Source organism: Lissotriton vulgaris, chromosome 5, assembly GCF_964263255.1.
Source record: "Lissotriton vulgaris chromosome 5, aLisVul1.2, whole genome shotgun sequence".
NCBI classification, from domain to species: Eukaryota; Metazoa; Chordata; class Amphibia; order Caudata; family Salamandridae; genus Lissotriton; species Lissotriton vulgaris.
In genome coordinates this window covers 1,822,607,271-1,822,629,996 of record NC_141693.1, presented here as the reverse complement: position 1 = coordinate 1,822,629,996, position 22,726 = coordinate 1,822,607,271, and the positions used below count along the sequence as shown (strand labels likewise).

General features: G+C 46.2%; 1 protein-coding gene across 4 annotated transcripts in view; it reads left to right on the top strand.

Moving 5' to 3' along the window:
• CALCOCO2 (calcium binding and coiled-coil domain 2) overlaps positions 1–22,726 on the top strand; it is a 428,938-nt gene that overhangs the window by 319,104 nt on the left and 87,108 nt on the right. For all 4 annotated transcript variants that reach the window (XM_086924246.1, XM_086924247.1, XM_086924245.1 and 1 more), the window contains exon 9: positions 19,159–19,281. In XM_086924246.1, the coding sequence (XP_086780372.1) occupies positions 19,159–19,281 (123 nt within the window). The remainder of the gene's footprint in view (positions 1–19,158; positions 19,282–22,726) is intronic.

Genomic DNA, 22,726 nt, shown 5'->3' with positions numbered 1-22,726 from the left:
AGGTGGATTGTCAAATGCATACAGATTTGCTACCACAAAGCTAAACGTACGTTAACTGTCCCTCCTAAAGCCCATTCTACAAGAAAGCTAGGGGCTTCAATGGGATTTTTAGGGAACATTCCCTTAGATGACATCTGCAAAGCAGCTACATGGTCTAAACCGCACACATTCACAAAACACTATTGTGTAGATGTGCAAACTAAACAACAAGCTACTGTGGGCCAGGCTGTACTCAAAACACTGTTTCAAATTACTGCAACAGATACGGGTGGTCGCCGTTAAGAGTGGGTACTGCTATACAATCTATGCACAGTGTGTAATCATCAGCTCATATTCCTCGAATGGAAAATGCTACTTACCAGTATGTATCTGTTCTTGGCATGCAGAGCTGCAGAGTTACACATGCTCACCCGCCTCCCCGGCCACCTTTATCTGTTCTAGTATTATCTACATTAGATACAGCTTACATGAGCATCCTTTCTTACAAAACTCCATAATTTCCCTGCGGGCGAATAACAATCTGAGGATGGAGCTGATGCCCATGCGCAGTGTAATCCAAAGGAGGAGTCACCTATGTCGTGACTTCCAAAGACTTTTCAGGACAAAAACAACTGCAAACATCCAGGCCCAACACTAGGTGGCGATCTATGCACAGTGTGTAACTCTGCAGCTCTACATGCCAAGAACAGATGCATACGGGTAAGTAGCATTTTCCTTCTTAGATTTAACAACTCATAGAAAAACAGTCAGTGTTATCCTGTGGAGGAAAATAGTGTTATCGGTTCAAAGGTAAGTACTTTATTGTGGGAGTTGGTATTCTGGGGTTAAACTAAAGGGTCCTCCAGGGTCAAGGATGCACTCTTGTTACACCCTCAGCTGCACTAGGGCAGCCGAGTGCAAAGTGCTTAGGCACAATGTTATCCAATGGGGGATAAGGGCCCTCCTGTTGGTGGCTGCTGACGAGCAGGCCTCTGGGTTGTGGGAGCAAAGCTCCTGGATTTAAGCTCGGGGCAAATGGGGGTTTAGGCCAACACAAAAGAAGCACCCTCAGTGGTACTGGGGCGGCCGGGTGCAGAGTACTGTTTTGGCGTTGGAAGGCACTGTAGCATTCAATGGGGAGTCTCTGGTTTGCAAAAGCACTGCATGCTCGGAAACGAAGGTCTGCTAGGTGCTACCACCATTTGGAGAGTTATGTTGGGGGTTGGTTAGGCACCGTCGGTTGGATTACCCTAGGCCGGGGGCGTCGGGCGCAGGGGTGCCTTTTGGGGTCAGATCTTCTTACTAGCTCCTGGTCGTGGTTGGTGGGACCTTCCGGTTTGAGGCTGCTGGAGGCTTGAGGCAAGTCAGGGGTCGCTGGATCACGGGTCAGGATCGCCGGGGAGACCTCCTCTTGGTGTTGGGCCACTCGAACTTGGGCTGTGGGCATCGGGTGCAGAGTGGTGCAAACTCATGAATCCTTGCGGAGCTGGAGTCTGTTATTTGAGCAAATCCGGTGTTCACAGGAGACAGAATCTTTGGAATTTAAGGCAGGCAGGTCCTCCGAGTTTCTCAAGGTTGCTGGCTGCAGGACACACAGGGATTTCGCTGGAGCAGATTCGAGGTGGGACAGGCCGGTAGGGCTGGGGCCAAGTCAGTGGGCGTCCTCCTCTTGTTAGCTTCAGCACAGCTGTTTGGTCCTCCTTCTTTTCTTCTTCTGGTTTCTTGTCTGAGGAGGCAAGGTTCAGGGGTGGCCCTAAATACTAGGTTTAGGGGCGTAACAGGTCCCTTCTCTGGAGTGGTTACACCCCTATTATGCCACTCTCCAGTGAGAGGGGGCATAAGCCTTGCCCTGGTTCGCTGGGTTCCCCATCTGCAAGATTGCGGGAACTCAGAGTTGTGCTTCACATCGCCTCCTCGACCCGAGGGGTGGAGTTGGCGGAGGTGGGACCACCTCTCTTCTTCACTTGTTTTTCCCGCTGGTTCTCCCGCCCAAAGTGGGGGTCAGAACCATTGGGGACCAGTTACTGAAATCAACAAATGGCCTGGGGAAGCTCACAAAGGCTGCAAGCCTTTGAAGCTTCCCATTCATGGACCCTGCTCATCCTGGAGAAGGAGGCTTATCACCTCGTCCCAGGATGTGCATTGTTTCAGGCCCCCGAGAGCAGCAGGCTCTCGACCCAGGGATCCAGAAACATGTCTAGCATCTCTAAGATGCACTCTGTGTGCATTTTTCATTAAATCCCACACTGGCACCAGTGTGGGTTTAATGTGCTGAGGAATTTGATACCAAACCTCTCAGTTTTCAGTGCAGCCATTATGGTGCTGTGGAGTTCCTAATGACAAACTCCCAGCACCATATACTCTTAATGGCAGCACTGCACTTACAATGTCAAAGAATGGACTTAGACTCTGTAGGGGTACAGGGCTCATGCACCTGTACCCTCACCACTAGTATAGGGCTTCCACCTACAGGGGTGACTGATCTATGCTAGGGCACTGGGTTGTAGGCATGGTACATAGGGATGTGTGCCATGTCGACTCTTCACTTTGCTCTGCACCAAGACACGCATCCTGCAAAGGCAGTGTGTGAGTGTAATGGTACAGGGCCTCTAAGGGTGGCACAATAAGTCACTGGTACCTGGTCACAGCGCCCTGGGTATCTGTGGTACCATTCTCCATGGGCTGACCTGTGGTCAGGGATGCCAATTGGGTTTTGTTTTTAATGCAGGTTTAGGGGAAAAAACATAGGCCGTGGGCACCTGATTGGCAGGAGCCCAGGGCACACTCCGTCACAGCACATCAGCATTTCAGCAAAAAGTGGTGGCTACCATGCAGAAAGAGGGCACTTTCTCACCTGCTCTGCTTGTTACAGTCGAACATGGAGTCAGTGTTGTTTGTGAGGATTATTCAACTTTTGCCTGCTAAAGAAGAAGAAAGATCTTAAGTCCTAGGAAGATATCTTTTAGCTCCATGTGAGCTTTCTGAATCCTAATTTATGAGAATATTTGGCTGTAGATACACTTGCTCTGCATACTCCTAACATCTGGTGTTTGGCTTGGACTGTTGCAACTTGTTTTTTTCTTCTTTTCTTCAATGAAGTCACAAGGTCTCGTGACTCCTCTAGTAGTAAATGCGCATTGGGCACCTTCTCCGTATTAGATTGTTTTTCTCCGCCATCGGGTTTGGCCATGTATCGAAGTTGCTCCTGGTATCAATGCTGAACATCAAGTTCACAGCGCCTGTTGCTTCCAGTCCCGTCGCAGAGAAGAGTTCTCTTCGGGGTCCTCGTTCCATCTTTCTTCTTCGTCATCCAGCACACCAAACATTGTTGTCAAAGACATGGCCAGTTGACATGCAAATGCGCCCACTCTTCAGGGCACCACATCTTCCCATTGACACCAGAGAATGAAGACGCGCAGAGGATGATGGAACGGACACCAATCAAGACATACCCTCAGTGCCGCTCAAAACAATCTTGCGTCAGTCTCCATGCGGTCTGTAACTTGTCTCCCCACAGAGCACAATAACACGTGTTGCAATTCCTCTTTCGCTTTCAGGAGCAAAAAGATCCTTCAGCAGCGGAGAGGCAGACCTGCTTGGCTATGAGGAAGAAGACGAGTTCCTTGTTGAAGAAATTTCACAAAGAGGACGAGGTACTTGAAGGCACCCCATCTACTTCAGTTGACCCTTGATCTTGCACTGAGACGTGTGAGTGCAGCCACTGCCTACATCTACACAGACCACTAAGACACACCAATGGCCGCACGTCAAAGCCAAGCACCAACCCCTGAAGGTTAAGGCTGTGAGCCCCGTGAACAACCCACCATCACCTTTGGCAGCGCCACCACCCTCAAGCTTTGGTTGACACAGAGGTAAGACGTCGGGGCAAAACAGGATTCATCTAAGACCTTTGACCCCTATCAGCTCTCGTGTCCGAGATCCCTTGTCGGCGTCGCACCTTCAAGAATGACACTTTTATCGAGGCCGGCATGCCATCAGAACCTAAACCAACATCGGCTGTGAAACCATCAGCAGCCAACTTCAAAATGAAGCCCTAGAAGCTTCAACATGAGCTGGATGAAAGACTGTATTGGATCATTATTCACCCCTTCACAGGCAAGCGCTCTGCCACTGGGAAGAATTTGCCATTAAAAGAAATACTCTCCTCCGAGGACGCTCCAGAACTGGACATTCTTCCTCAGCCAGCACTTTCCTAGAGGCCTAAGGACACTGCTGTTAGCCCACCACTACCTAATCCATTACCTCCTCCCTCACAATCTACGACTTTCCCTCAGGGTCACTGGAGTCCATTCAGTCACAGGTAGTCCTACCTCTACTCTTCAGCACAGGACTTCAGTGCGCTAGTCTCCCTGCACCCTATGGACGATCCTTTGGTGGATTACGACATCTCCCATGCCCCACTACCCTCCTTTATTCCACGACCCCCCTCCCCGCTTCGGTGACCCATGGCCATTTCCCTGTTAAGGCTTCCTCAACAGATGACACAACCGCATTCCATGGCGTAGACTAATGTGCAGCCACCTATCACACGGTGGACATGTACGTTACCTTGGAGGATGATGAGTTCCTGGGAGAGATGCCCCAGATCCCATCTTGCCCTCCAGTTTCTCCCTATGTGGAAGGTGATGGTGAATTCAGCCCAAATAATTTTAGGGAGCCCTTAAAATCCAAGGTGGTAACGCCCAGGCTTAAAAACCATTAAAGCCTGTACCTTCAGATCTCCTCTACATCAGATGTCCTGTCTCTCCCCCACTCCCCCTCCCCTCCCGGACTCTTTGGTTGTTTCCAATGTTTGAAAGAGAAAAACAGCCCAGGCTACAGGCAATGGTCCTCCTACACCTGATAAGGAGAATAAGCGCTTTGGTGCAGCTGACAAAAGCACTTGGTGCTACCACATCACCAATTCGGTAAGCCTCCTGTCTCGCTGTGACAGAGCCCAGTTGGAGGAGATGGGGGCCTTACTCCAACACCGAAAAAAGTGAGAACAGATTTTTGAGAAGGGGAAGGCCATATTCAGTGCCACCTTTCAGTGTTTGTTGGATTCTGCTAATATTCTGACAGAGGGGTGAACTCTTCTGTGATCCTTCACCGCCATTGTTGGCTGCATGTCTCTGCAATCCATCAGGAATCCAACAATATCTCATCAACCTGCCCTTTGATGTAGAACACCACTTTGGTCCGCAGACTGATGAGATATTGAGAAAGATAAAGAAGGATACCAACATTGCTAAGGCTATGGGTGCCCTTCAAGTTCCTTGAGCCAAAGGCTCCTTTTAGAGACTGCAGGGAAGTTTTGGGTTCATGGCTACTTCCCCTGACCCAATACAGTCATACTAATGCCTGTAGTAGACGTACCACCAAAAGGGAGGTAGGGGTATGCACGTGGCACCTTCAGAAATAACAGCTCCTAGAGTCCCTCAGACCAATCCTCAATCTCAGGCTTCTCAACAGATCCATCCTCTTAGAACATTCCCACATGGTCACTCTACAAGATGTCATCTTCCCACTGCAGCATGGTGACTTCATGGCCACACTAGACATGATTGTTGCCTGCTTTCATATCCTCATCCATCTGGCCCATCAGCTCTACCTATGCTTCATGGTAAGTGATCAGCACCACCAGTTAAATGTGTTTCCCTTCGGAGTCACCAGGACCCAAAGCGTCTTCACCAAATGTCTAGTGGTAGTAGCTGCCCATCTCAGAAGGGGATGGGGAACTCGTGTCTTCCCCTGTATAGATGATGGGCTGATCAAGAGTGCAAGCAGACAAAACTGATTAGCCCACACCCCAAGCTGCTATCTCCCTGTGCCCCAAATTGGGTTTTATAATCAACTTCGCCATGTGCCCAGTGCTTAATTTGTAAAAGAATAAGTGCCATGGGGCCCGATGTAGGTGCCCTAATACCGGTCGGAAACGGCCGAATTCGGCCGTTTCCGACCGGTATTACGGTTTCCAGATGTAGGGCATGCATTTACAGAATCGGTATTTTACCGATTCTGTATTTACCGATTCGGTAAAATTACCGAATCGGTAAATACAGACTCAGTAAAATACCGATTCTGTAAATGCAGATGTAGCTGGCACAAGTCAGAGTGCCACAGGGCTTTAAGAATCGGTATTTTACCACTCAATCCTATTGGGTGGTAAAATACCGAATACAGGTGTGCATGCACATGTGTGCATGCACACCAGTGCCATGTGACACACAGACATGCCCTTAGGCACATGGCACACATGCCTGAATTCAGGGTGCTAGAGGGTGTCAAAGTGACACCCCCTGCACCCTTGCAAAAATCGGTATTTACCGAATCGGTAAATACCGATTCGGTAAACACTGTTGATTCCTATGGGCTGCAATGCCCATAGGAATCAATGGGCTTTACCGATTCGGTATTTACAGAATCGGTAAATACCGAATCTTAACGATTCGGTATTTACCAAATCTGAAATACCTACATTTCCCCCCTTCTAATTTACCACTTCTTAAATACCGAATCGGTATGATTCGGTATTTTAGAAGTGGTAATTTAGAATTACCTACATCGGGCCCATGGTCCTCGCCAGGAAGCCACTGCAGCTTCCAACACTCATTCCCCCTGCCAGCATCGCCAATGACAGTACCAACACAGCTACTAACCATCATACTCCTACAAGTATAACAAATCAGACTATCCCAGGCTCCCAGGGATGGGCCGTGGACATCTACCTCTTCAACACTTGCAAAAATGTAAAATGGGCAAACTTCGCCTCCAGATTTCCACACCACAAGTCCATGGTCAATGCTCTGTGGTTGAACTGGTTGGATATCTTTGTATTTGCTTTTCCTCCTCTCCCACTTCTACTGTACATGGTCCGGAAACTGCAGAAAACATCCCTCACCCTCATCTAGGTGGCCTGACAAACATGGTTCTCAACCTTTCTATACATGTCCTTCACGTCTCACAAGAAGTTCCCCAACAGGTCGGACTCTTACACAACCAAGTTAGAGTCTTTAGACTCCAGGCAGCTCAACCTAGTGATTTTGCTTCAGAGGTCTTTGAATGTGGGTATCGCTGCTTGCCTACCACACTTCTACGTGGGAGAGGTTTGTTCATTATTGTACCTCGAACCGTGTTAACTCTCCTACACCTATGGTACAAGAAATCATTTGCTGCCTGTTACATTTGCAAAAGTCAGGGCTAGTTTACTCCTTGATTTTACTGTGCATAGCCACTATCTCTGCATATATGCAGGCAGAACGGAAATAGTCCTCGCTTTTCAGGATCCCTATTATATTATTAAAGGTTTCATTGAGGGCCTTAAATGTGTCATCCCACCTAGGGTGCCACCTGCCCTAGTTTAGAACTTGAAGATTGTCCTCACCAGACTCGCGGGACCTCCCTTTGAATGTAGTGACATTCTTTCCCTTCCCACTTTCTCTCCTGGGAGACTGCCTTTTTAGGTTTTGCCTGGCGAAAACGATGCGAAAGCATCGTTTCGCTAGGCGAAAACCTATTGATTACAGTATGTGGGGCATGGAACGTCCCCAGTCTCCCATTGGCTAGCTCCATAAATGGAGGCTAGCCATTGGGAGACGGCTCTGTCCGTCAATCCCGGACCAGATTCGAGGGCGTTCCCGAGAATTTTTGGCTTTTGGCTACGTCAGCCGAAAGCCTGTTCTCGGGAACGCCCCCGAATCTGGGCCGGCATTGCACGGGGGTCAGGTGCGGACTCCCTCTTTGTATGTGCGTCTGGGACAAGGAGAGGATGTGTGGTCTGCACTAAACTAAAGGGGGCGGGAGGGGGAGCGAGAGGCGGTGAAGGGAAATGCTGCGGGAGGAGAAAAGTTCAGAGCGAGAAAACACACGCGAGAATAAAATAACAGAACAACTCTGCCGAGCCTGGACTCTGTGCTTCATGGAGAGCAAAGCATGCCCTGCGTGTAAAACTTCCTGATCTAGGCGGCTTGTTTCATCCCTGCATCCGCTCGACGTAGAAGGATAAAACGTTAGTCATTGCCAGTGTTTCCAGCACTAGCTGTTGTGTAGGACGCTCCAACGCAGCCGAGCAGATAAGCCAGCGTTATCGCTGGTCCACACCATGGTTTTTTGAGCTTTCCCTAGTTTAGACACACGATGGCGCCCTGGCTTTTTGGAATCTTTTCTGTACATTAAATGCCACATACTATTGATGTTTCGTTTATCATAGTTTAACTTGTACTCCCGATTCGCTTCGATCACTCACTTTACAAGCCTTTTGGCACTTGAAGTCACCTTTTCACTCGATTGTTGCCTACAGATTGGATCGCCGTTTACCGACGGCTTATTCAGCAGTGCCTATTCCATTATTCCAATAGAACAGTTTTTCCCGATTTGTCTCACTCACTCGACTTTCACAAGCCTTTTGTTAACTGACGACACCTCTCCATTTGATTGCCGCACATGGAGTGGATCGCCTTTTACTGAGGGCGTATTCACCTTCGCCAGGAACTTAGTAGAGACACGCGGCACGCTGCCTCTGGTACCCGACCCTACTCATAAGTGCTACTCACTTGGCCAGCGTTGACAACGTAGCCTCACTCACCCACACCCCGTTGCTACAATGTAGATCGTGCATATTTACACTGACATTTTCTCCAACGTTAAACATCACTTACGTTGTGGTTTTTTATACAGTCACCCCAGATACTTCTGCTTTTTCACCCGATCGTCTATTCATTCAGGCCCCCTTCATTCACGCATTATCATTACTATGTCTCCTATCCCTACTGGGAATCTTGTTTGAATAGGTCATTTTACAGCTGGTTTTATGCTCCTCTTTAGATTGATTCTGTTCCCTTCCCTGGATTCATTCCGGACCTTAAGATTATTCGACTGATTCGTCGAGATTTACGTGTCTAATTAAGAAGGACTCCTGTACTTAGAATGCCTCTGTGCACTTCCTTGTCGCACATTCAGTAGGTGCATCTTGACTCAATATGAATATGCAGTTTCATCTCTGCTGTGTGCCGATTACCACGGCTGTCACCTTTATTATACAGGTGACGCCTCACTTCTACCCTTTTTAGGTTTTGCCTGGCGAAAACGATGCGAAAGCATCGTTTCTCTAGGCGAAAACCTATTGATTACAGTATGTGGGGCATGGAACGTCCCCAGTCTCCCATTGGCTAGCTCCATAAATGGAGGCTAGCCATTGGAAGACGGCTCTGTTCGTCAATCCCGGACCAGATTCGGGGGCGTTCCCGAGAATTTTTGGCTTTTGGCTACGTCAGCCGAAAGCCTGTTCTCGGGAACGCCCCCGAATCTGGGCCGGCATTGCACGGGGGTCAGGTGCGGACTCCCTCTTTGCATGTGCGTCTGGGACAAGGAGAGGATGTGTGGTCTGCACTAAACTAAAGGGGGCGGGAGGGGGAGCGAGAGGCGGTGAAGGGAAATGCTGCGGGAAGAGAAAAGTTCAGAGCGAGAAAACACACGCGAGAATAAAATAACAGAACAACTCTGCCGAGCCTGGACTCTGTGCTTCATGGACAGCAAAGTATGCCTTGTAGAGCGAATCATGCCCTGCGTGTAAAACTTCCTGATCTAGGCGGCTTGTTTCATCCCTGCATCTTCTCGACGTAGAAGGATAAAACGTCAGTTATTGCCATTGGCGGGTTGGCACCCTTGGTGGGTGGGCAGCGGGCACCGTGTGGTCTAAAAAACAAAAGCAGTTTCAGCAGAGCGAAGCATTGTATTTGCCCAGACAATGTGCCGTGATTGTCTGTGGTGCCTTTGTGATGGAAAAGTATGCCAGCTGGAGAATGTCTTATTTTTGCTTACTTTGTAAAACGTGGGTTCCTTTCACTGTCCACCCACCCCCCTCCCGCCTGCACATGTGGCATTCGAAGCATGTGGTGGATTTTTTGTTTAGCATAAAAGCGCAAATATTTTCAGTCCTGGGTTTGTCTCTGGCGATGCATCTCATCTAACTAATTCCACCTCTGGCTTCCCCAACCCCCTTTCCCCGAGCCATTAATTTAGCTCTACAGACGCATCAGTGGCAGATGAGATGCAGGCTGCCTGGTCCCAGTCTAGCCTGCTCAGGTCTGTCCGCGCCAGCAGTGCTGTCTGTTTTCCCCGTCCAGCACTGCGTTTGCTTTCAGTGCCCCAGACTAGTTCCTTGGGCAATACTGGACACCTTCAGTGCTTGATTGGTTAGAAAAAGTGCATGGGCTCTTCCGTTTTCCCCATGAGGCAGTAGCAAGCGCTGCAGAATGTCAGAATTACCAAATATCAATGCTGCATAAACATGATTACACCTCATACCCAGATGGTCTGGGTGATTTTTCCGCCAGGGTGTTTTCCGCAAAATTGTGATTTTTCTCACTTGCCCAGTAATCCATCATCTGCGGGGTAAATTACACAAAGTGCTTCTAGCGCATACGGATCGCAAATTACTATGCTCTGTCTCACGTGTTGCTGCTACAGCGCATGCGAAAAGTTACCTGGCCATCTTTCGGTCACTGATGTCTCTATTATGGTGTTGAACCCATACTAATGAGGAGTGAACGTTCCCAGATAGTGCAAACTTGCAAAAAAATTCAACCTATTGAAGTAATGCTGCCACAAATTATGCCACGTACTTCGCCTTTTCATGCCACATAATTTAGTTAAGCCTGCCACATAACTTGGTCCTAATCGTCACTTAATTCTAGGGGCCCCGCTCCTAGCTTTGCTTTGCTCCACTTTTACATTTTTGTCTCTTTATCTCAAGCTTTCATGACTGTCTTGATGCTTCAGTCCTGGTCTGAGATAAAAAAAAAAAAAGCGGCAGCTATCAAAAACTCAAGCGGTGGTATCCAGCTGCCCCATCGACTGCAATAACCGGGATAAATTGAGCTCTACTACTAGTTTTGATGATCCAGGTTAGTAAAGTGCTCAGTAATTGTAATGATGGGCCGTTAAGAAAGCAAAAAAAATGCCACTCAGGTCTTTCAGTTGTTGGTAAGATTGTCCCAGCATAAGGCGCTGTGAAATTTCCTGTTACTGCACCTAATATTTCCTCTTTAAATAGTTACAGTAATATGTGCTTTGTGGGGCTCGCAGTGTGTGGGGGTCCTCTGTGAGGATGTGTGTGGGGGGGCTCTGTGTGGGGGGGGCTCTGTGTGGGTGTGTGGGAGGGGCTCGGTGTGTGGGGGGGCTCTGTGGTTGTGTGTGTGGGGGGCTCTGTGTGGGTGTGTGTGGGGGGGCTCTGTGTGCGTGTGGGGGGCTCTCTATGGGTGTGTGTGTGTGTGGCATTTGCGAGAGATTAAGCTATTGGCATTGAAAATGACAATGCCATTTATTTATCTGTTTTCAAAACCAACACATAAATAAAAAAGTTGTCATTTACAATGCCAATAGCTCTAACTTTTGCAAAGGCAAAACCGTTGCATTGTAAATGCTTGTTAGTACCTGTAACTTCCCTTCGGTATATTTGTGAACTGCAGGACTTCACATTACACAAGCCTTTTTTCTAGGTCCACAATGACAAGGTTGTAGTTTTTCTGCGGCCTGATTCGGTAGCAGAGAGAGCACTTTACATACTTGACTAAAAGACTACTTTAAACCACAATATCTTTTTGTTGCCTTTGCACAGCCTCATAAATGTCTACGGCAAGTATAGCTAGGTGGTTGTCACATGTATCCAGACATGTTACCTTAAAGCTAAAAGAACTCTACCTGCCCTCCCAAGGCCTTGCTCCACCTTCAAATAAGGCACCATTGTGACCTTTCATGGGAACATACCCACAGCTGACACCTTTAAAGCTGGCAAGTTCTCCACCCTATACCCCTTCACAAAGCATTACTTTATGGACAATCTGGCAAGACAGCAGGCTAGAGTAGGTCAGAATGTTTTAAGGACTTTGTTTCAGACATCTGCACCATGCACTGGATAGCCATTGCTCACCGCTTGTGTGGGGGGAGGGGTGAAGCCTGGTTTAAAGTTGATGCAGAGCATGTATATGCACAGCCACAAATGCTACAAACTGATTATGTTGCTTACCATGTAGGCATCTCTCATCGTATGTAGTATTGTAGATTCACATGCACCCACTTGTATCTTTGGAATTCAGTGTTTGCTACAAATATTTTCAAATTTATCTAAATATTTACAGTACACTTATGGTCCATACCTGCTCTCGCTCGCTAATTGGAAAACAATCTAACAATGGAGTTCACTACCAGAGGAGGAGTCACTAAGATCTTGTGACTCGAAAAACTTCTTAAAAAAACAAGTTGCAATAGCATGTGTTTTTACAGCACCACATATGACAAACATATGTTTACAGGGTAAGTAAAATAATCCTTCCTGATGTGAACAGTTTATGGATGCCCCCCCAGCCGTACCATGGTATAGTATCATTATTGCAGTGACCAGCGAAGGAGTTTTGTCTCTGGAGCCATAACAGTAGATTTGATGATTTGATTTGAGACTTAACTTTTCTTGCATTCCAGATCTCCAAGTTGGAAGTTTGTCTAGTGAATGGAAAGATGGTGTTACCAGGCTCTCGTATTTAGACTCCCAAGAGGTATACCCTGACTGCTTGAGGCCTAGAAGCTTTTAAAACCACAATTCTTGCATTTGTTATGTTATAATATTTCTACCTGATATAGCGAAACTAATCCTACCCAAAGGTATATCACAGCACTAGGCCAGCACAAAACACTACAACAGCTAGAACAGCCAGGTCTTCCAAAGTTTTTTAAACTTGGTAAATTCCGAACTGCAGTTTACAAGGAACAGAAGTTGGTTCCACGCCGAAGGGGTGAGAAACGAAAAAACTCTACCACCCAGTCTGATTACGCTGGGAACAACCAAGAACACCTTGTCACTTGATCTAAGCGTTCTTGGAGGACAGTAGTAATTCAATTTGTCCTTTAGGTATAAAGGGGCTTCACGGTTCAGTGCCTTGTGGGTAAGGCAGCAGATCTTGACAATAATACACTTTAGGATCTCAAAGTAGGCCTCGCCGGGGAACCTGCTGGTAGATTGCAGATCAGCCAAGCGGCCGTGTTCTGCACTACCTGGAGTTTGGTCAGTAAGGTGTCATTAGTAGCCATAAGCAAGGCTTTGCCATAATCAGGTTGGCTTATACCAAGGCCTGGACCATGGTTTTCCTAGCAGCAGATGGTAACCACTGGAAGACTTTACGCAGGTGCTGCATGTCAGAGAAGCAAGTACCACAGATTGCAGAAACATGATCCTTCCTGTTTGAGACAGGTTTTTGTGGCTTTCAGGGATGAACTCTATGTGCCGGCTTGTATATCAAACAAGAGCAGTGGTGCAGCGCTCAGTCTATTGCTCATGCCACCGAGTCGTCAAAAGGTTATTTAACATTTTTGGCTGCTTAACATGGCAATACATAAGGACCAATCATGTGATTGTCTTGTTAAATGTGATAAATGTGTGAGCTTATGACGTTTATAGGGAACGCAAGTTGTGAAGGATAATTCACTCTGATAATTTCATCCAGAGACGATGGCCTTCTCATCTCAGTAGGTTTATATGTAAGCTCCAGGCAAGCAAAGATCGGAGGCCACTACAGAGAGCACCGATGGAACTGAGTTGAGGCCATAGAGATATGCGTTTTAATGAAGGCTGACAATTCCAAATGAAAACTGAAAGCACACCCAGTCACTCTTAACTACCTCTGGCTTGTGATTAGTTAGATGGTCTCCTGTGGTACTACATTTTTCAAGGACATCATTCAAGTCGTCACCAACCTCAGCTAGATTTGCATACAGATACCCTACTGAAAATAAGGTTCGTTCTTGGATCATTACCACCCTGTTCATGGATCGTTACCACCCTTGCTGACCCTTAAATAAATGTCACCATCATTTAGTGTTGGGTCGCTTGCCAGCTAGGTTCACTTTATACAGATCCCTCGACAAAAAGTAGAATCTACAAATAGGACACATAGGCCTTATAAGCATCAGCTGCTGATAAGAAAAGTCTATGATTTATGCATTGCACTGCCAATCTATAGATCCCTGCAAGAGAGAGGGTATATTTTGCCCGATCAGAATTGGAAATTACTGGGAGTTACATCTCTTCTAGGAAGCGGATGCAGTGCCAAACAGCCAATAGGTCTGGTTTTAATATGGAAGGCGATTGTACGTTATTTCAATGTTTTTACACACACAAAAAAATCCGTTTACCCCAAACCCTTAATATTCTTATACCCAATGGGCCATATGTATCATCAAACTATTTTGCATTTCCTAAATAGCGTATTTTAAGGAATCGCTATTTAGGAAATGCAAAATGGTATGTATGAAAACAAGCACTGGCGTTGCCAATAGGTTTCGCATTTGGAAAGTTGGAGCTATTGGTTTTGTAAATGACATTTTTTATTTATATATTTTATTGACAATGTATATATAAATATAAAATGTCTTTTACAAAAACCAATAGCTCCAACTTTCCAAATGCGAAACCTATTGGCAACGCCAGTGCTTGTTTTTTTATATCTTTATAGCGCGAGTGCCGAACGCAGATGCAATGCAAAAGGTATCGCATTTGCGAATATTTAAGCTATTGGCATTGTAAATGACAATGCCTTTTATTTATCTGTTTTAAAAACAACACATAAATAAAGGGCATTGTCATTTACAATGTCAAAAGCTCAAACTCTCATAAATGCGAGACCTATTGCATTGCAAATGCTTGTTGGAGGAAGAGGCTGACAATGTCCCGAGTCACTTGATGTCCATATTATTATGTGCCTGAATGGGTCGGATTCTAAGTTCAGCGTAATACAAATTACCAGTGAGCATAGTAACCAGAGCATCATATATTTCAACACTCAGGCTAGAAGAGTGAATCTTTATTTTCCAAAAGTCTTGCCTGTCAGGCCTCTGCCAGCGGCGTCCTCTCCTTCCTGTGGCTTAGCGGGAATGTGTTGTATAGGGGAGCCCTGGCAGCTCTACAAAGGAACAGCCCTGTTTCGCAAACGGCCCTTGTTTTGTGCCTGCAAAGACCGAGGCTGTGTTTGCTTATGACAATGGGTGGCTTGTCTGGGGTGTCTTATTTCGGTTTCATCCTGGGAGAACACAGCCTGCTGCGGACTCGGTGATAGCAGGATGTGTTGCAACTAAGAGGACATTGGTGAAAAAATGCTTCAGACGACAAAATACGTGTTAAACCCTTGTATACCTTAACAGCAAACGGCAGGCAGCCCTTCCCATATGACTATCCTTCCAAACAAGTAACAAACGGGCCAGTGAGGCGATGCGAGAGAGAAGGCAGGCGCTGGAGAGGGAGGGGGTGGGTTGCCCATAAGGAGAGGGAGGGGGGTGGGCTGCCTGCTGGCCTGGTCTGCCTCTGATGATCTAATGCGAGTCACGGAAGGCAGGCGCTGGAGAGGGAGGGGGTGGGCAACTCGAATGACCATATGGCTGGGAGAAGCTGTGTGAGGGAGGTTGGGCTGGCTGGGCTCGTTCACGAGAGGCTTGTGCCTGACAGCAACTTACCACCCAGGGCAGGCGGAAGGGTGGGAGGTGTGGGGCGGCAGCAACAGTCCTGTCAAAACGCCCCACTGTGCTGCTGGCGAACACGAGAATGGAGAATACAAGAGGGGTTCGGTTACACGTGCTCGAGACATGGAAACAGGCGACCATTAACGGCCCCCCAGTATGTAATAGTGTGAAGCACATCTACTGCCTTTGTGAAGGGGTCTCAGAGACCACTTGAGGCAATTGGGCAGGTGTGTGGAACCTGTACCTCTGGGTACCAGCACTTCTCAGAGGAAAACAGGTGTCTTGGGAGAGTGAGGTAGCTGCTCTTTAATACTGCGACATCAAGAACTGCTGCCACCTTGGCCGTCATGAAAGTCTCCAACTTTACTCATGTGATGGTCAGAGTTCTATTTTTGAAGGAAGGTTGACACATACAGCTGTTCTACGGACCCCACCCGACTTGCGACCACTCGCTTGCTATGAGCAACAGAATCGAGAATACGGTTCTGCTTCCAGGTTGTGAAGTTGTGAAGCCGAATATGGCCTCGATGTGGTTTAGACGTCAGCATCCCGGGACTACGAGTCCCAGAATGCACAGAAAAATCCTGCACTGGAGCAGCGAGTCATACGTGGACTTTGGAAACCAGGCCAGCAGCTGTAAATTGAATGGGGGTAGATTTAATGTTACTTTTTTTTGGGTGTGGGGGTAAAAGTCCCAGCATGCTTGAATGCAGACTGAAAATACAATAGCGCCGACAGAAGTGGGATCTTTTGATGGCAATATGCGCTAGTTCATGTTATTCACCAGAGGCGGGGCCAATGTTCTGCACGCTTCTGTGACCCGCCCACCCCATGTGTCCACAGAAGGCACCAGTCTGATCGAAGATCTGCAATGCAGTCTAGACTTTAACACACATGCACACACACTATATCAGCTGTGCCAGGTTGTTGTGATGTGACCGGCTAGTGGAACCAAAGCAGCCCGACGACCACACCAGTCCCCACTAGCCACTGTTCCCACTACAATATTCAGGTTTCAACCCATTTCTCTCGCTCGCTCTTCAAACAAAAAAACCCAAGCACAACTAAAGCATGCAACTGTTCTAACATTAAAGTACTTGCAACATCGGGGAAGAAAAAACAATCTCACCCCAAAAAAAACCACGATTTGCTGTATCGCAGGTGTGTGTGATATCTTCCACGAGGATAAGTATTTTGAAAACTCAGAGGGCGGCTACAACTTTAAAGGGGCGTTTTAGATGTTTTCATTCCATTTACGCACATATAACACTTGCACATAAAGTAGAAGCGTTTTGAGTTAGAGGAGCTAAGCAAAATGTAACAAGCACTGGAGGGAGCAGGTAGGAGTGCACGAGGAACACCAGAGAGCGGGGGCGAAGAGTCGAGCAGTGAGGTGCGGGTGAGGTGAAGCAACAGAGGGCGTGGGTAGGTAGGAGAAGCAATGGGTGAAAGAGCAGTGTAGAGCGGGTGGGGGAGAAGGACGCTGACGACAGAGCAACATGTAAAGTAGATTGGGAGAGAGGGGCACATGAGCGACGGCTGAAAAGCAAACAACACTTATGAATATAAAAAAAACAACGAGGTATAGAATGACGAGCAACGTGATGAGAAAGGGAGGGGGGAAACAAGAAAACGATGGGAATAGGGGAGAAGTGTGGCAGGCAGATGGCTGCGCGGAGGGAAGCCGGATGGGGACGGGAGAGCCTGGTGGGGGGCGGGAAGGTATAGAATGACGAGAAAACGATGGGAATCGAAAAATAGAAACGAAAGAAAAACAAGCTAAAACCGGGAAAGCAAGACTATTCCGCCATGCTCGGCTCGAAAAAGCAAATGGCCGGATGGGGGCGGAAGAGCCTGGTGGGGGGGCGGGAATGCGTGCGAGGGGAGAAGTGTGATAGGCAGATGGGCCGGATGGGGGCGGGAGAGCCTGGTGGGGGGGCGGGAATGCGTGCGAGGGGAGAAGTGTGATAGGCAGATGCGCGGAGGGAAGCCGGATGGGGGCGGGAGAGCCTGGTGGGGGCAGGCGGATTAGGGAGATGCTCGTGCGTGTGTGGTCACGTGACCCGCTTTTGTGGTCACGTGACCTCACATGCACTGTAAAGAAACCGCAGTGGAAACCGCAATGGTTTGACTATTCGATCGAGCCCATGAATTTTCGCCTATTCCATTCGCAAGCGAATGGTAATAGGCGAAACCTAAAAATAGCATTTATTTTGCGATTCCTTAAGCTTCCTTAATTGCGAATTTGCATTTTGCGAATTCGCAATTAAGGAATATTTTCCAATGCCTTCCTATGGGCCAGGAGGCCCACAGGAATAATTTCCAAATAATTCTCAAATTGCTAATCGCAATTTGAGAATTTTTGCAAGGGTGCAGGGTTGTCTCAAGGACACCCTGCTGCACCCCTGTAAATTACATGTGTGTGCATATGGCGCACATACATGCCCAATGGGCATGTATGTGCGTCATATGCCACCCTCACAAATGCACAATTGTGCATATTTACAAGAAATCGCAAATTACCACAATTTGCGATTCTTTAACCAAAATTTGCTAGCCAAAAATGCTACATACATAGCATTTAAGGAATCGCAAAATTGCGATTTCCTAAATGCTATGGCAAAATAAGGAATCGCACAAGTTTGCAATTCCTTATTTTGGGAATGTTTCATACATCCCAAAACATGCAAAAAGGCCGTTTGCGATTCGCAAAGGCCGAAATTCTGCGAATTTCGGCCTTTGCGAATCACAAAAGGCTTCATACATATGGCCCTTACTCCATAAACCCTCAACCTCTTTCACAGTATCTTAACATCATTATATTTTGGAAAGGAACACTTTTGGACATTTTCCCTTTTCAGAGTTTTTATTTTTAGATCTAAGAATTGAGAAATGTTAACTTTGGAATGCTGTTTATCACATACAATGAGCATGGGATATATCGTTTTGAATGTAACAAAAAGTGTGAAACTTTAGTGTACCTTTCAGAGGTAAAATAGTCGCTCATGCATCTCAATTGAAGCATTTCCTAGAGGCTGGAATGATACAGTAAATAACCACTAGCATGTGATGAGTGAGTAATGCTCCTCTCGGTGTAGCCAAACCCCACTCTGTATATTTAAAAAAAACAAAAAACTTGTAACAATAAGTCTTGCAGACAGCTGCGCTATGAAGTTCAAGCGAACTAGGTGAAGCTTTGTGCATCCTGCAGATTGGCAGGAACGGGCATAGAAGGGGGGTGACGGGTAGTTCGGAGGCATGGTTGTGGGGTGTAAGACATTATGCTTGTGCTGGATCCTTTTGGAGACATTTTTTGCAGCCATGCCTCCTATACCACCCTTCCCAACTTGATGGTAAGGAGCAATAGGCAAAAAACAGAGTACATAATCCATAGACCATCTACAAGAAAGGATGCCAGCGAGGGATATTGTTGACCCAGACATAATGTTGTGTGATTCTGAGGGCTCTGGGGTCTTATAAAACTGCTGATTGGAGTAGCCCCGAGGACAAGACAAAGATACTGGTACTGAGGTCCTGCTTATGTAATGTTGTTAGACATGTCCTTCTGCTCATATGTTGAGAGCGGTGTTTGTTTCTGCTTCCATGCATGGTGAATGCAGTCTCTTCCTAGCACATTTGATTGCTGTTCAATCATTCTCTCTCTTCCCATTTCAGTCTGAGAAGGCAGATATGGAGAAAGAAATTGAAAAGATACGTGATGATTCTGAAGCCAAATCCAGGTATATGAAGTCCTTGGTGCAGGAGAAAGAGCAGCTGCAGCACACTGTAGCCATGCAGGTAATTTGGTAATGTTCAAGCATATGGATCTGTCGGCGCTTGTGAGATTGGTACATGTGAGAAAAGTTGTGCTGGAGGGAAATGTGTAGGACAATCGACATTACATGTTGCTCTATGGTGGAGGTCTTACTTAGTTGTGATCTGCATGTATAAGGCACTGCCACCCTCGGTTTTAAATGTGCGTAGCACATTCAGATGTAGGGAAGTAGTTCTTAAGTGCCTGGTATAGGAGCATTGATTATTAGATGTGCTTGTAGTACAGCCATAAAGTGTTCTATACGAGGGCGGTGTCCATCAAACGTCCTGTCTCGTAAGGTGTATTAGAGGTGCTAGTTTGGTACAGTGGGTTAAATGTCCCTTGCCATGCCAGTGATTATTAGATGCACCAGTGATCATTTAACATCCTCTATGACAAAGACGGTTATAAAATTTACGTATATGATAAACTGGATATTTGTCATTACTGTAAGTGGGAGGCAGTCATTGAGCATTCAGTTATGGTTGAAGGTGTTGGTTAGATGTTTGCTTTTGTTGCTGTGCTTATTATGATTGATAGGAGTGTTTATTTTATTTATTTAGACATTCAGCTATTAGCAAGCGATTGTATCACATTGCAGGATTTGTATAGTACTCCTGGTGTGGTCGCTCAGCTCTCTGATTATCATCGGTTCTGGTTCATCCTTCTTGAGTGTGTAGTTGGAAAGGATGTTGAGTGACCAGTGTGGGAGATGTTGATTGAGGTGTACAAGGTTCGACGATTTCTTGCAAACGTTGCGGCACCGATCAGTGAGGTGGTGCGGACTGCAAGAGCCATGCAGTTATGCCAATACTTACCAGTTTATGCAACTGTGAAACATTCAGGCTAGTAGTGGTTTAGGTATAGAGTTAATGGTTGAACACATTTGACAGGTGTGGAGCTGGGTAATGGGATATTGCCACTGGGAAGTGTTGATTATCAGTGTTGCTCTTCCAGAGGATTTTCGGTGTTTTTTCCTGCCTCCTGCTGGCAGTATTTTAGAATCTTTTCCACGCGTGGGTTACTTAGTTATTCTGAGGATCCTATCAGCAGTGCCTTTTAGTACATTGTTGGGCAACCCACAAAAGGCAATGATTCAGTGCTTTTAAGCCAATAGCTTTGTCAGCCATCGCAACAGTGTCCTGTGGAGTATTATCATGTATTCAGACATGGCTTTTGCAGTTACTTGTTTTTTAAACAATTTTTAACTATTTGAGTTCATTTTATGTATTTGCTAAAATGTGTCATGAGGAGCAGAAATGCTGTTTGTGCAGAACAGGTTAGGGGCAAGTTCTGACTTGTTCACTAACCGTTTCCTGCAGTTTATTGTGGGGTATTTATAAGGCGCTGACCTAGTCCCACTATGCAACTGGACCCTCTACATAGCAGCACAACACACATCCTACAAGTTATGAACTTGTGGGTACATTTAAAATGAGAGTTCAAGCCTGCATAAGCTTAAAATGGACCATATTTCAGAGGAAGGAAAGGGGAGAAGGATAGTGTCTATGACCATCAGAATTTTTCAAAGAATCGAAGTTGGATATCTTTCTGAATTTCGCCAACGAGAAAGAAAGTCAGATGTGTAAAGGGAACCAGTCTAGAGTTTTGATCCAATTGCCAAAAAAGCATGTTCGCTTGCGTGTTCTTTGTAAGACTTCTGGACCTGTAACCTTGTGAAGCATAAGTGCCTAGTAGTGCGCCAGTTACTAGGTGCTTTGAGTTTAGAGGCTATGTATTAAAGTTTTCCCCAAGGAAATGCTTAGTAGAATACACAGCACTCTTTAAAATGGATTGTGCCAAAGGAAACCTTGCTGATAAAAAGTTCTGGTGATGTACCCTCCCCATCTAATTTTTCTCTGCCCAGACTTTCAAGCTATGCTAATACCTGTAAAATTGCCCTTTGGTAAGTATATTGTGGTTATTACTCTCTAACTGAAGACAGTGTCCTCTATGCAGATCCCAGTGAAGTACATGTTCTACCCATTGAGGCTAGTTACTAGACTCTTACTTTTCATAGCTACCAAGTTATTTGCCAGAAAACCTGTATTACACTATCTTAGTAATGGTATTTGTTTCGTCAGTCCAGTTGATGAGGGGAAAGACAAAACCAATGCTCCATCAACATTTCATACATATACCCAGAGGTATATTCGGTGACTAGGTGACATGTTTACAAAATTGGTTGGGTGACTGATATTGGTGGAGGAGAAGAGGCATGGATGTTCAAAGGGTAGTGCATTGCAGGCAGTTTTCCATTCATTTATAAGAGTGGGAGACCGAGTAGGAGGCGAACCCCTGTTGTAGATTGCAGCTGCATCTGAATGTCATATTAAGGAGCAGAATTTGAAAGTTTTAAGAGTCTGAAAAATTGAACACCACCAAGGGCAAACTGTGCAAACTTGAAATTGTGTAGTTGCATTTATAGTACCAGTCATGGTGTCATAAAGCACACCAATTTGAATCTGGTTTCTGTCAATCTGTTGAATCTAGGATGTTGGTTATAGACGGACATATGTAGAAGATGTTCATGTGGTGTGTGTATTCTTGGAGACATGCTCCATACATGATGTGGCAGATGTGTGAGAATACTGGCAGTAGTGCAAGCAGGTACATTCTCTTTTGTTATTACTTCACTAGAGTTATGGGCATCGGCAGAGACATGCTTTTAATGCTCTCCATTAGCTGGGATGGCTCTAAATTATTCTTATTCTTGTGGAGCGCGAGTTCCATACCGTAGCCATTTGAACTGAGAAGTTGTTCCCCCTGTGCAAGAGGTTTTTGAAGAAAGTGATGTTTGTGAGTAGAGTTAGCCTATGTAAAGAGCCCTGGTATGGTGGTAGGTTTGAAATTTGCTCTCAAGCAATCCAGGTCCTTAGCCACAGATGACACTATAAGCTATGCACACTACTTTGAAAGTTCTGTCTAGCATAGCGAGCTTGTATTATAGACAAGAGGCCAGGTGAAACGTGAATTGTGCCATTAAAGGTTAATTTGTGTCCCAGCTGTGTTCTGGATTCCTTGTTGCCTCTGAATCACATGAAGGGATGTTCTAACTTAAATACTGCTGGCATAATCTACACAGATGTGTATTATCTTGAGGCTTGTAGCCTGTCAGGGAAATGCCTTTTAATTTGATTCACTTATGGGATGATGGAGACATTCATATCCATGATCACGCCTAGGTTTCTGACTTACAGCATTGTGTAAATAGGTGGGCCAAGCTCTGTTGGCCAATAGTGGAAGAGTGCAAGTGATCAATTTACCAAAAACTATTTGTTTGAGTTTTTGATGCTTAATGTGATATATTATTGGCCAGTGATCAACGGATAGTAGGCATTGGTCGATGGCACAGAATTCAAGAAATTAAGATCAGATAGATTCTCAAGTTCTAGTAAGATCTGTATCTCTCACACTTAACAGTAGCAG